This window comes from Lycorma delicatula, chromosome 5, assembly GCF_047948215.1.
Source record: "Lycorma delicatula isolate Av1 chromosome 5, ASM4794821v1, whole genome shotgun sequence".
Classification (NCBI taxonomy): Eukaryota; Metazoa; Arthropoda; class Insecta; order Hemiptera; family Fulgoridae; genus Lycorma; species Lycorma delicatula.
In genome coordinates, this window is record NC_134459.1 from 84,534,801 (window position 1) to 84,551,204 (window position 16,404).

Sequence of the window (16,404 nt, forward strand, 5' to 3'; positions counted from 1 at the left end):
AGGTAGGAAAGAGAGTAGAATATTTCAAAAAGCTCAGCAACAGAATCTTGTATCAGGATAAAATCAAAACTTCAACTGACAATGATTGTTAATAATGTCTATATGCCTACAAGTGACCATGATGATGATGAAATCATCATAAAAAGTAATGTATAAAAAAGTAATGACAAAATAATTAAACACATAAAAGAGGATGAAAATTTAATAATAGTTGGACATTGGAATGTAAGCATCAGAAAAGGCAAGGAAGGAAATATTGTGAATGAATAATGAATGATGAAGTCCTATGCAAGAACTACCACATGAAAATAAACAAGAACAAAATGAAAGTAATAAAATATAGTAGAAATAGAGAAGATACCACTGAATATAAAAATAGGTCAACAAAAGCTTATGGAGGTAGAAGAATTTTGTTATTTGAGAAATAGAATTACTTAAGATGAACAAAGCAGGAGCAATATAAAATGCCAATTAGCACAGGTGAAACGAGCTTTCATCAGAAATATATTTTCTGAAATATATATATATATATATATTTTCTTACATAAAAAATTAATTTAAACATCAGGAAAACATTTTTGAAAGTAAATATTTGGAGCGTAGCTTTGTATGGAAGCAAAACTTGATGATCAGAATGCCTGAGAACAAAAGATTAGAAGCTTTTGAAATGTGATGCTATAGAAGAATGTTAAAAATCAGATGGGTGGATAAAGTGACAAATGAAGAGGTGTTGTGGCAAATTTATGAAGGAAGAAGCATTTGGAAGAATCATTTAAAAGACTGGACAGACTTATAGGCCACATCTTAAAGTATCCTGGAATAGTTGCTTTAATATTGGAGGGGCAGATATTTTAGAAAAACTGTGGAGGCAGTCAACGTTTGGAATATGTAAAACAAATTATTAGGGATGTAGGATGTAGGAGGGGATATACCGAAATTAAATGACTGGCACTATAGGGAATCTCTGAGAGCTGGATCAAACCAGTCAAATGACTGAAGACAAAAAAAATAGTTATGGTACTTTCAAATGATGTGTATACTTTTTTATGCATTTATATCCTCTGTTTTTATATGTATTGTAAATATTTACATACTAAAATTTAATAAGATACAAATACCTATACTAATTAAATTACTGTTATAGAGCAGTTGTTCAAAAAATATTATTTAGTAATACCAGTTTTTACATATAATTCAAAATAATACAATTCTTTAATAATAAATGTTCTGTATTATAAATATTTCAATTATTTTTGCAACCCATTAAAAAAAAATTAAAATTTCAGACTAACAAGTTGAACTGTAGCTGGTAATAGAATTTATTATCATCATCATCATCACCGTAATATAATAAAAATGTAGTTTACTATAGCATACCATACACAATAAATAATATAGAAAAATTAAAATTTTGAAACACAATAGGTAATATAATAATCATAATAATAATAATTTAAACATCACATTCAGAATCATATTACTATAAAAACAAATAAATAAAATTTTTACAGAATATAATTACAAAAAAAATCATAATGATAAAAGAAAATAACATTATAAAATACTTTACACAATAACTGTTATTTCCAACAGCTCTAACTGGATAAAGATTTACACATAAAATAATAAAAAAAATTTCAAATAGATAAATTAAAACATAAAAATAAAGAGCAATTAAATACAGGTTATTTAATATTTTATAACTATTAACAATTCTTATGGTGAAATATCATTATATATAATGAATCGTCAGTCACAGAATAAATATAAGATTAAATTAAGTTAGTATTATATCCTATGGTAGTTTTTATTTGTCAGATTAATTAACTGTTCAATGAATAAAACACAATATAAAATTAAATACAAACAAATAAATAACAATAATATTAATATGCAACCGTTACATAAATATACATATATATATTTACATACATACATACAGTGAATTTAACTATCTGTAAATCCATAAATACAATTTATTGTTAAAGCCAAAGTATTATAATAATAATACACAAGTTAAAATTTTAAATGATCATAAAAAATAAGCATTAATAATATGTATAAAAAACTTATTGTTCGTTTTTAATTCCACATATATAAAAATTTAATAAAATTATAATAAAGAAATAAATAACTGTACATTACAAAATATTATCATCTAACATTAAAAAAAAGGTGACGGATTTTGTTTTTTATTTTTATTAATGTACTAGAAATTAATTACATGTACAAACGTACAAGATAATATTTTAAGAAGTTAACACCCAATCTTGTACTTCTATATGAAATAAAGATTAACATAAATATTCTCCCAAAAAAAAAGTCACAACTATACAATAAAACATTAACAATACAAAATACATAATAACAATTAATTTAAATACGCTAAAAATATTTTCACAATTTACAGTAAGATAATACATAAATAGATTTTTTATTTATTTTTTATATACTTTTTTTTTTGTAATTTGCCTTCATTAATAATATAATATATATTACAAAAAAGGCACATATTTATTTTCATGAGAAATATTACAATTAAAATAATTTTTTTTTTGTTTTTATTACAATTACATTTTCTAAACTAATTATAGTGGAGCAGACACATGTCAGTCTCATTCTAAATTTTATTTTTGTATACACTGTAAAAAAAGTGACTATCAGTGATTATTATGAGGATGGTTAATAATGAAAATGATGATCCAATAATTATTATTCTTGTTTTTACAATCGGCAGTTTGTTTTTGGAAAGATTGACCTTGTTAAACAAATCATGTCACCCAGCATGCTTGGATAAATTCAGAGGAACATCTAAACAAACACAATAATAAAAAATAAAATTAACTAAATGTAAATTTAAATTATTAATCATTAAAATATTTAAATTATAACCGTAACTTAATCCTTCCTGATTCCAGATATATCATGTTCTTGAAGATGCAATTTTTATTTCATTTTCTTGTAAAATATTGTATTATATACATTCCTATCCTACAAAGGCCATTTGTATGTGTGCATACCCCTTAGCTGAGAACATGATTACATGATCAAACATACTGCCTGTCAAAAAATCATGATTTTTTTTCTTAAATGTTTATAAACAATGTAAGAAGCAACACCAACAAATAAGAGCAAAAAGAAAGAACATGCTTACATGATTGAACATACTGCCCATCAAGAAATCATAAGATTTAAAAAAAAAAAATGTTTATAAACAATAAATAACAACAGTAATAATAATTATAAAATAAATTAATAAAGTTTACTACCGTAATTCATTCATTCAATGTTGCAGGAGACCTTAAAACACAACTATTTTTGATAAAAATAAATTTTTACTGAAAATACTATCGTTATCCATTTAGAATCCATTGATATTTTGTCAGAAGGTTAGTTTCATATTATTATAATTTATTTTGTAAATTGAGTATAAAACATAATAAATTTAATTTATATTCAAGCTTCCAACTCTTGTAGTGAGTGAATTTGCTTATGGATATTTTGGATCTGAAGTATAAAAGTGCTTAATTGAATAACGGGGAACCCTTGTTTCGCTTTTCCTTGACCAATTTTCATTATTCACAAAAAAAAATTTACACAAGGGGTAATTAATTTTGTACACCTAACAATAGCATTCCAAGATACCGCTTTCCCAGAGGGCCTAGCTGCAGAGGCGTGCTGTGGGCATGCCATGCAGCTAGTATATATATATATGTGCATTTGTGTATATTTAATGATGCTATTATTATTATTGGTAACCTAATATAATTTGCCTTCATTAATAATATAATATATATTACAAAAAAGGCACATATTTCTTTTCATGACAAATATTACAATTAAAATAATTTTTCTCTTGTTTTTATTACAATTACATTTTCTAAACTAATTATAGTATAGCAGGCAGATGTCAGTCATCCTAAATTTTACTTTTGTATACACTGTAAAAAAAGTGACTCAGTGTTTATTTGCTTTTCTTATTCCATGAAAGTTTTTTGTTAAATACATTGTTCGTTGCTATCATGAAGGTTTGGAATAAATTTGTTTGGGGTATTATTTATTCATATCTGATCAATCAATTTGTAAATTTAATTCTAAACATAGAAGTTGGCAGGAACTGATTTAATTTTAATTTAAAGAAATTTCCAAATTGTTTCAGTATTTCTCAAAACTATTCCCGGTAAATTTTTTTTTTTTTAATAATAGTATAAATTTTCTTTAGCTGATTAAGTGAGAAGATTTATTTTAAAAATTAAGGTTTTTTTAAATTTTAAGGAAAAATTGTCAGTATAAAAATTAAAAAAAATATTGAGTATGACCAACTAAATTTAATGTATGAAATAAATATTTGATACTGACGAAAACAAACTTTATTCAACAGTACATTTTGTACTCTTCATACAGTATATTATATTATAAAACATCTATATAAATAATTCAGATTCTGTGTCTTAATTCAGACAAAATTTTATGGTTCAAAAAATTATCCTTCAACCTGAAACATGGGTCTGAATCCAGTTAACTGAAATATCTGCCTAGGAGATGGGTACCTTATTTTCTCAAGTTTTAATAAAATTTAGTTTTTTTTTTAACCATTTTGGCCAAGTTTATTTTGAAATAATTTTAAAGAAAAATTAAAATTATTTTATTGACAGGAATTAAAAAACAATAAATCATTAATAAATAAAATTAAGATAATAAACTAATAATATTTCATTTTACAACATAAGTAGACTGTAACTAAAATTAATGGAAAACAATGAATATTCTGTTATAAATATTTTTTCTTTCTATGAGAAACAAAATAATACAACATATGGATAAAAGAATTCCTACTTGAAAGAAGGTTTTTCTAAGCAGATACTGAAAAGTGTAAAAATAAAAAAAAATATTTGTAAACAAGTTTTTGTTAAATTGTGCATTGTTACACAGTATGTGAAAAAATATATTTTAAAAATTATCAGAACATAAAAATCCAGAGAAAAACTGTTAGCAGTTACTAAAATCTACAAATTAAATCATTTGTACAAAAAAAGTCAAAATTTCAGAAAAAATAATTCAATTCAACATATCACAAAAAAATTATAAATTTTCAAGCCTTCAAAAAACAAAATTAAGGTTTATTTACACAGTTTTGTTTTATCTTTCCAGGCAATTAGGTACTTGATACACAATACACACCATCATTCACTCTTTTATGTATGGGCAAGTAAATTTTTTGTGTGGAACCTATAATGGTTTTTCTTGTTTCCTTTTCATTTTCTTTATATTCCAGTAAATTAAAAATCATACTTTTCAGATCAAGTGGCAAATTTGGAATGAGTGATCATTTTTCCAATGTTTTTCTTTTTATCAAACTTGTGGCTAAAGTTTTCATAAAATTTAATCTTTCTAATTTTTGGCTTTTGAATAAGTAGAGTACAAAATACTGCTGTTTATGGCAAACATGATAAAATACAGTAATGGGCATCTTCTGGTCCAGCAAAAGATTGAAACATATTAGATTGAGTGTATCAATGCTTGAATTTGTTGAATTGTAGTATGAAATCATTTCTGGCTTACCAGTCTTTTCATCAAAGTATTCAGAGTGGTGCATTGATATCTATAAAATTAATGCTTTTCATTTTTTATAGGAAGTGAAAGCATCATAAGACTGAAACTCTGTAAATGCTTGAACCGATAACTTTTTATGTCAAAGAAATTCTGAAGGCATTCCTTTTTTATATTGTACTGAAGTATGTTATATTTCTTTTCATCAAGTTCAATAGACGTGAATCAGTTATTGCCTGTTATGTTTCTATTTTTACTGACAATTGGTCTAGCAAGAAGGATTACACTCTGTGTTGGTATCAAAAGTTTTTGTTCTTCTCAGGACAAATTTTTACAATCAACGTTTTAGCAATTTAAATATAAAAGTGTTGAGATAAGAATTATTGCCATCTGTTAGACACACTAATTTTATACTAGTTTTGCGACATATATGTGCAGAAACAATACTGGCCTCAAAATGGTTTTCAAGTTTCATCTACGCAAGCATAAGACCCTATGGAATAACCATCATGACAATATTTTGACATAAATTTATAAAAAATTTACGATATTGCCTCTGGAGGATCTTTCTTTTCCCTTTCTTAGCAAGCTGAAAAATTATCAAATCTCAATGATAGTAACAAAATTCACATATTTTAATTGTCATTATACAATTATACATCAAGATACAGCCAATGTTATCAGTAGAAAAAAGAGTTAACAACTCTCTTCCTGATTTGAATATAGGACAATATACAGAAGATCTAAAAGTGCTTTTATTTCTTTTGTGATTTTATAATTTGGAGTTTCTGAATATTGTAATCAATTTCTCACATATGTTCCAATTTTTTATTAATATCACTATTTCTGAAATTTCATCTACAAAAAAACAAGCACCATATTTGTCTCTTCAGGACTGGGATTATTTTCTAAACACAAGGCTTGGCCTCCTTCCCTTAAAATCCTTCTTTTTATAATGTTACTTTCAAGGGTTTTCGCTCAGGTTCAAAGAAGTCCCACAAAAAACACTTATTTTTCTAAAATATTTTAACTCATTATTATTTCAATATTTCCTATTTACTGATCTGATATTTCTTTAGTTACTTCATTACTATCTAGAACCATTAAAAAACTTCATCGTTATTTTCAATATTTATATGAACAATACCATTTTCTTTTGACTGATTGTCACCTCCCATTTAAAAATCTGAGAAATAGTAACTTTCAGAAGACATTGCAGATTTTGATGAACTGCATTTTCTTGGGGAACGTATGATTCATTGGAGAAAATTTCTTCATCACTGACATCTAAATCATTATCGATGGGATAACTTATAAATTTTGTTCTTTCAAAGACAAATAATTTATAAGGTTCACTAGTAATTTTAAAACAAATATATAAGAAAATATTAACAACACTAAAATTATATAAAATAAAAAAAGGGAAAGGAAAAGTTAGTTACACTAATTGGAACACCTATTTGAGAATCATATAGAATAATAATAAATGAAATAAAGCAACCGACTGAGGGTCTGGCAAACTCATAGAACAGTAACATCTGAATAGTACCAATAATGATTAAATGATGGATGTAGTAAAGACTAAATGTTTATGGTATTAAAAATACAAAACAAAAAATTGAAATTAAACACTGCTTATAAGTAAGCAATAGTCATGTTCACTGAACAAATACGTAGACATATGTGACGATGAAATATTTTCCTCCAGTCTGTACAGTCTGATATTATTGGTGTTAAAACACAAATTGTGAAGAGAAATATTAATTCTGAATTACTGGTTATGTGTTAGTTTAAATGCTATCCAGTTCTTTATTCAAATAACATCAAGGGCGTCATCAGTTTATGACAGATGCGTGAAGATATTTAGTCCAGTATTTGACTATAGAAACAGAGTATTACCTCAGAATTTTTTCAGACATCGATTTTCATGAAAATTTGTAATTACGCTTATCTAACCTTCTTCTTCAAAAGTTATATGTTCCTGATGTGTTTTGTTTTTGTGGGTGAAAATTACTCCTTGTTAAAAAAAATTCAAAAACCATAGATTTAAACGTTTCATAGATTGAAATCATGTTAAAATGTGTAGAATAAACATACACTTATGTTGTGGAATATAATTCAGGATATTTTACTTTATTTCAACCCTTAATAACCACCCCTTATTGTTTAAATTATAGATGTAAGTATTTTGTAGCTAAAAATCATGTAAATGTGTAGAATAAATGTTGTTCCATATTCTGAAATATAGTTTATGATGTGTTACAATGTTGTAACCCTTAGAATCCACCCTAATGATGAAAAAACCTAGTTTTCAACAGCTTAAAATGTTTTAATGGTGCATTTATAATGAATTATAAACTTTTTACAACTGTTAATGTAATTTATAATTTATTGCAACATCCTAAACCTTACAAACTGGCCTCATGATTAAAATTAACAATCATGTTTACTTAAAATTAAAAATTACCACCATATGTTTATTCTTTTGGTTTTGGAAATGTACAGACTACACCATATAATAGAGATACATATTCACATATATACATGTACAATATACCTATATACACACAAAGTTCTATCATCCATCAGCAGGTGTTTGCCTATGGTTTGCTCCGTTACTTTTCTTCTCCTACCTATACTTTCATCTATATATTTATATATATATATTACACACACACATACACAGATATGAGTGTATGAGGATATGTATTCATAAAAGCTCGGAAACTGTTGAGAATATAAAAATTTACATGCTCTGAAAATTTCACCAAAAAAATGTGATTGGTTTTTCAATAACTTCCTTAATTTTTAAGCTATCTAATCACTCAAAAACCCATTTTGCAGGGAAAGTCATGTAAAGTTCAGATTCCTTGAGCCCTTCATATTTAGGTTTAAAGGGCTTGGGGAAGGTAGGCCTCGCACTCAAATGCAAACTTCTAACAGTGATACCTCAATCAATTTTTATTCCACAGAAATATCTACTTTGTTTTTAAATAAAGCTGTAGCTGCGGTGGTGTTAATACGTAAGTACCATATTTTCTTTAGTTTTTGAATTATTGTGAAAAAAGAAACTCTTTTAAGAAATTTCAACATTTTTCAAATCTGAATCAACCTCTTTTCAAATATAGGCATTCCAAACTGGTCAAATTTCTAGAACACACTGTAAGTACTTAAATAAAATAAGTTGTAAAAGGATTATGTTCAATTCCCATTCTTGTGGAAAAGTCATTTGTTTCATTGCTGATTTTTTATCCGAAAAAGTGAGACAACCGAGTTATGATTTTCATCATAACTCCGTTAGTTTTCATGCTATTGACTTTTACCAAAGATAATTTTAAAGGTATTTTCAAGTACTTTGAAAAATATCTCCTCATAAGGTTTCCTCGAAAAGTTTTCTGTTTTTCCATTATTTAATGTTGAAAGGTTTGCTGAGTTTTTGGTGAATAAAAAGTTACCTTCAATGAGGCAAAACTCGGTTCGTATTGCATCTACAGAAATAAAAAAAAGAAACAATCTCTTTGTTATTTTATAAGCTTCATTTTTGTCAATAATAATTTTTTTGATAAAACAAGGTTTTTGAGTTATTTGTGAAAAATTGTTTAATGGTTGGATGAAAAATCGACATTAATCACGAATAACTCAAAAAGTATTGACTCTACAAAAACTTTTTATAGAGTACTTTTTGCTTAGAATTTATTTCTCTATCGATTTCTGCAGTTATTTTGAATATAATAATTTCCACCCCTGAGAAGGCGTGGCATCCAACCCCAGGGTAAAAGCACAAATCGACACTATATAACTTGTTCCTTGAGCTATTCCCTAATTACAGTCCAAATTTCACGTCAATCAGTTTTGTCTGAAAGAATTCTGAGCGAAAAACCATCAAACACTGGATTAACTTTACTTGTTTGACAGAGAAGAAAGCAAAGGAAACCTTTGTAAAGAATGAAAAAGAATAATTCTTGATCAGCTATTAGTATCAGTAAAAATTATTAAAATACTCTCAGAACATGATTAAAATACACGATCAAAAAATAAACGGAATTCTTAAATTTCCCAGGTGTATAAGTCAAATTGTCACAATTTCTTTTTTTTGTTGTATTTGTACACTTGTCCCTAACAAATTAACACATTTGTTTATAGTGGTAGCCATATTGGATGCTTAGTTTACTGTTGGCTTTCGAAAAAGCTACACCTGTTTTCGTATGGTCAGTAATTTTTAACTCGTGAAAATAATGGAACAAAGAATTTGCATTCAATTTTGCAAATGGTACAAATGTTTACAAGAGGGCCGATAAGCTGTTGAAGATGATAAGCGCCCTGGACGTCCCAGTTCATCAACAACCAATGGCAATATCGAAAAAGTGAAGAAAATGATTAGGGGCAATTGCAAAATCACTATCAGAGGGTTAATGAGGAATACCATTTGGATGTTCTACATATTTGCTTGAAGGAATCTGAAGAAAACACCTGGATTTGTGGCAAAACATTCTTCCATTTGCATCACAATAATGCACCTGCTCACACTTTACTGCTTGTTCATGAATTTTTGTTCAAAAACAACACTGTTAAAATACCTCAGCCTCTGTATTTGCCAGACATGGCTGCCTGTGATGTCTTCCTATTTCCCAAGCTGAAAAGTACCACGAAAGATGAATTTTGCCAACATTGAAGAGATAGAGACAGAGTTGCTCAAAGACCTACATGCCATTCCAGAATTTATGTTCCAAAGGGGCTTAAAATTTTGGAAAAAGCGTTAGTACAAATGTATTACATCTGAAAAGGAGTACATTGAAGGTCACAAAATCAATATTGATGAATAAATAAAGATTTTTTGAGAAAACTAAAATTCAGTGTACATTTTTATCAAACCTCACATAAAATTCAAAATTTTTAAAAATAAATTCCTTTATTAATATTTGCCTCCCTACTTCTTTATTTAAGTCTATATAAAATGTTTCATGAATAAGTTGCCATTATTAGATAAGACAAGGGGCAAATGGAATTGGAAAATAATGTAGCAAGTAAAGAGAAAAGTAAGAAACTTTTATCTTTATTACAAATAGCATTGGAACAAAATTTACCTGACAACATTTTTTAACTAAAAGAAGGCCTTGCAGTAGACCTCGGCAATAATCCTAACGGTATTGTTAGCAAGACTACTCCAAATCAATTACGTACAACATTTATAATTGATAATCATATCAGCTTTTATAAAAATATTCCTAAACAATCATAGAAAAGGTCAATACATAAATGCTATTGAAGAATTTGAAATATATAATGTATTTAAAATTGAGAAAAAAACAGTTATTTTAACACAAACTGGTGTTAAAGGCTAACAGCTAGTATATTTGCAATTTACTTATATTTAATTATTATAAATAAAATAAACCAATATAGAGGTTCCATAATATTTAATTACTCATATTTATCTATTTATATTTTCTTTCATTATCTGCAATTATATTCAATACAAAAATAAAAAAGAACCAATACAAACATTTAACCAGCAACAAGGAAATAAATTATGGAATAATGGGTCCACCAAAGATAGTGTACCATGTTTATCAATTTATGAATTTTATCCCCCCAATTTGCAATAATGGACTAATTTGCAATACTGAAAGGAAATTGTCCCTGAAGCATGAAGACAAAATAAAGCTGCAAGATGGGATTAAATCAAAGCATTTATAAAGTTTTTGAATCTATTTAAGAGGATATATTAAAAAATATGTGTAATGTGAAAATTAGTCTGCAAGTTGACTAAAGTTTGTAGTAGTATTCAAGCATAAATTATAAACTTGACAGGCTATCAAATGAAACAAGCAAATATGCTGACCTGCCTAACCTTACAGTAACCAATTCTCTGAAGAAAAATATTATACTCAGAAAAACAAATGTAAGAGTGAAGAGATTTGGTTAGGTCCAGTTAAACAACACTAATGTCTTTGGCAAGTAGGTAATTGAGCCCTTAATAATTTGTTTTTAAGCCACTGCACAATAAGGTCAATCAGTTTTAAACCTCACAACAATATTGAATTATTAGATAGTAATAAAAATAAATCATGATTTATAACATAATACAAAAAAGTCAACTTGCAATTTACCAAAAAATATAAGTATAGATCATAATACTAATTATAGAGTTCTGTGATCAGACATATCTAAGATATTAAGGATAACACAACTTGTATTAAATGTTACTGGCTATATTAATTTCAGGTCGGCCAAACAGACCTAAAACTGTTGAAAAAGTAAAACTGTAACCTGCTGAAAATGTAACCCAACCACCAAACTATATCAGTAATTTGCTGGACATTTAAATCTAAATAAAAGTTATCTATACCTTTTCTGGATCACAACAACTGATCAATAATGGCACTGACTGATTACATAACCAAAAAAAAAATTTTTGTCAATATTTTGTATTTGTTTGGTGTAAATGTTTTCAGTAATTTATTGATCTCCTTACTGATTCTATTATAAAAATAAACATTAAAATAATAATATCAGAAAGCTTACCTGATGAACCATCATCTCTTTTGAAATCACTGAGAGAATGAGGTGAGATGTGGGGCCAAGGCGATGCAGTCAATGCGTATGGGGGCAGGAGTGGCCCTGGATAAATGGACCCCCGGGGGAGACTAGATACAGGGTACCAATGTGATGGAATAGGGGAATAATAGTTAGTATGAGATGGATGGGGAAGGAATGAAGATGAAGGATGTGGAGAATACATTGCATGTATAGGAGGAGTCAAAAATGGAACAGTTGTCGGTCGGGATGGAGAAGGAGGATCAGGCGAACGAAGCAAAGTCCTCAAAAAAGAGGGCTCATCTTCACGAGCGAGAATTGATGTGATGCTGTGACTGGGAGGTTTAGCTTCTGAGGCCGCCGTTCGGGCACGTCTTTTAGCTTGATCCTCTAATGTAACGCGTTCCATTTCCCTTAAAATTCTTTTCCTAGGAGAAACAATTCCTGGGTCCGTTCTAACTACTCTTTCCCATAAAACTGTAATTACTTTTGCTAAACTAGTCTTCTCTTTAGGTTTTGTTACATTATTGATTTCCTTGCAGTCACCAAGGTTAACCAGCCTTGAATCCAAAGGCCTTCTTCGCTTTCTGCGTAAGACACAAGAATACTGTAAGCGACGAAGTTTAGAAGGACGAACCATATAAAATTCCAAACCTCTACCTGCATGGTGACGAGGTGTACTCTGTTTCCAACAGTGATCTCGTTGCCATGGTGATGACTGAACAGATGAATTATCATCAGACACTATAAATAAAAAAAATATATATATAAAAAGTTAACTTGAAAAAAATCATACATGAATAAAAGATTTCTTTCTCAAAAATAAATATGTACACTAATACCAAACTTGGTTTAAAAACATCTAACAAATGTAATGGAGAGTAAAAGTAAAGAAGTCAACTTAAAACACTAGAAGGAATAGTAAAAATGGCCAAATTTCACTTTCAATAATTATGCTCAATTAAATATTTCTCACATAATTTAAGCATAATGAATGTAAAATGTATTAATTGAATGTCTTCAATAAATCATAAATGTTATGAAATATTAATGCTATATGACAGTACAGATATACAAGTACAAACAATTTTTTTTTCTTTTCAAGAAAAATTATAATAATTAAATAAAAGAGATGATTAAAAAACAACCTCATAATTTAGGAAAAATTACACTGATAAACATAATTTTTGTTTCCTAACAAGCAATACATGATTTTAATCTGTGTTTTGACGCTGAAAACGAATATGAACTCAGAATCTTTCTATCAACCACCATTTTTGAAAAAATTTTAAATTTTAATTAAAGGATTTTTTTTATTTTTTAACATATAGTTAGCATTTTAAGCTCCCATATTGTATTTTGTTAGCTCAATTTTTATTGTTTAACTTGTTAACATAATTTGTAAGCTATGAATAAACAATACTAGAAAAAGAATTAAATCATATCATAGTCACATATTATGACATAATATCAAATACTGAAGAGTGAGCCATCATGGAAAAGATTAATCATGTCTGTGCAGGTCAAAACATGTAGCTGAAAACACAGCTGTGTTGTTTGTATTAAGCACTGGATTTAGGAATGAATTAATTTTGTTCAGTCTTATTGGTATCTTAAGTTTGTTAACAGTGCAGTGTCATAATGCCTGGAAATTGTGTAAGTGATGTGGATATATTTGTTATGTGTATGGTGAGTTTACCGTAAAATCAAATAGAGAAAACATTACACCTTTAACTAAGAAAGCATATCATTTGTACTTTCAGTGTAAAACTGGTAATCAGGATCAGATGTGGGCTCCTCATATATTATGCACTAATTGTTCTGTATATTTCAGAGGATGGCTGAAAGGTATACGGAAGGCTTTGCCATTTGGTGTACCTATTGTTTGGAATGAACCAAAGGATCATGTAACTGACTGTTACTTTTGTTTAACAAGTATGTCTGGAATTTCTTAAAAATCTAAACAAACTGTAAAATATACTTCACTGCAATCTACAATCAGGCCTGTATCTCACAGTGAAATTAATCCAGTTCCTGAGCCACCTGTGAATGTGTTTTGAAAGCAGCGATGAAGAATCAGGTAGTACTGAAGAAGACAATAATGATTTTGATTTTGAATTATCTTCCAATAAGCCACATTTTATATCACAAGGTGAATTAAATGACTTGGTTAGGGATTTAAATTTATCAAAAAATCAAGCTGAACTGTTAGGGTCAAGACTGCAAGGTTGGAATTTACTTCAAAATAATACAAAAATTTCAGGCTTTCGAAGCCAACAAAACGGACTTTCTCATTACTTTATTGATGAAAATAATTTGGTTTATTGCACAAATATTGATGAGCTTTTGTTGCACTTAAGACAAGTTCATAAACCTGAGAAGACATGCCTTTTTATAGATTTGTCCAAGTATAGTTTAAAATGGTTCTACTAAGCAACAGTATCAAATAACTTTTGTTACCAATCGCATATATGGTATTAATTTGAAAGAGACATACAATATGATGAAAGACGTTGAAAAAATAAATTATAAAAAACATAACTGGAACATATGTGGTGATTTGAAAGTTACAGCTATTTTGTTAGGCATGCAGTTAGGCTATACTAAGTACAAGTGTTTTCTTTGTGAATGGAACAGCCGAGCTAGGGATAAACATTATGTTACCAAAGAGTGGAAGAAACAAAACAACTTAACTCCAAATGGGAAAAGTATTATTTATGAGTCCGTAGTTGAAACCAACAAAATATTTTCACCCCCTCACCACATTAAGCTAGGACTAATGAAAAATTTTGTAAAAAGAAATAAAGAACGATAGTCCCAGATTTTTGTACATCAGGCAGAAATTTCCGAATGTAAGCGAAGGAAAAATTAAAGAAGTAATATTTGTTGGTCGTCAAATGAGAGAGTTGGTCAAAAATGATGTATTTAACTCATGTTAAATAATGTACAAAGTGCAGCTTGGGCTTCATTTAAAGAGGTTTGCAAAATCTTTCTCACAAACAAAAATCCGACAATTACCATGATATTGTTAATCAACTTCTTACTTCATACAGAGCTACAGGATGTAATATGTCTTTGAAAATGCATTTCCTCCACTCGCATCTGGATTTTTTCCAGACAACCTCAGAGACGTAAGTGACAAACACGATGAATGTTTCCATCAAGACATTTCGGTTATAAAAGGAAATGGAATACTAACATACTAGCTGATTACTGTTGGAAATTAATTTGGGATGTGCCTGAGGCTATTTATAAAAGAAAAGCATTAGTGAAATCATTCTAACACAGGTATGGCCATGCAAAATTATAAATTTTACAATTTGAACTATATTTTTCCCTTAATTTTTATTGAAGCATAATTTATTTAAAACTAAGGGTGACTGAAAAATTGTATTTACAGATCTGTAATGTACACAAAAAAGCAATTCAAGAAATTCCACACTTAGATAATATTTCTTTTTAATGTTTCTCTATCAGTGTTATTTTTAATAAATAATAAAATGGAGCACTAATCATACTTCGGTAATGATATATTTGCAAATGTTCTATTCAGAATAAACTCATGAAACACAGCAAAATATGGCTATTCAGGAATTTTGGTATTTTTAGTATCATAGTTGATATGAAAAGCTGACTAGTAAATTTTTCATAAAACTAAAACTAAGAAAAACTATACTGCAAAAGTAAATCAAGAAAATTGGTTTTCTAATACATGGAATACACTAATGAATATCATTCTGACTACAACAAATCTTCTGGCTCAAAAATCTAATCCAGTTGTGAAATGCATGTTATTTACACTCTGCTACCACCATGGCAGAATAAAGTATCTCTACCTTTCATCTTGAAGGGTCTAGGTTCAAATTCTGGTCAAGCATGGTCTTTTTTCTTATACAACAAAATTTATCTGACCAAAATTAGGTATAAGCATGTTTTGCTTGGATAATAAATAAATGAAATTAAATATCCCTTTGGTAAAATTTTTTTCAACTAACAGTGTATTGCTATTCATCAAATAATGTAAAATCAACTAAGAAATGACTTTCATCAGCGTCTTATACGTTATTGTCATTGCATTTTGATTACAGAAAATATAGCTGATGATTTTATCAAAGTAATAAAAGATATACTTAAGGTGTGGTCAAAATGGGCATTATATTTAAAGTTTATATCTGTTCATTTGGAAATGTTAAATTCTTGTTGTTCTTGTGCATTTCGTTCTCTTTGAAGATGCTAAAAACTTAATCCCTAGATATAATATTTTTTAATGTAACTCTACTTAATTGCTAATTTTGCCATTTCTTGCAAGTGATTACT

At 28.1% G+C, this 16,404-nt stretch overlaps 1 protein-coding gene across 1 annotated transcript in view; it reads right to left on the bottom strand.

Annotated features, from left to right (window-relative positions):
- Nucleotides 1-2,512: 2,512 nt before the first annotated feature.
- The window catches only part of LOC142324466 (uncharacterized), a 39,351-nt gene continuing 25,459 nt past the window's right edge, over nt 2,513-16,404 (bottom strand). Inside the window, exons 3-4 of the mRNA XM_075365292.1 lie at nt 12,076-12,831; nt 2,513-2,811 (exon numbers count right to left, since the gene is read on the bottom strand). Coding sequence (XP_075221407.1) covers nt 2,777-2,811; nt 12,076-12,831 — 791 coding nt within the window. The 3' untranslated portion in view covers nt 2,513-2,776. The remainder of the gene's footprint in view (nt 2,812-12,075; nt 12,832-16,404) is intronic.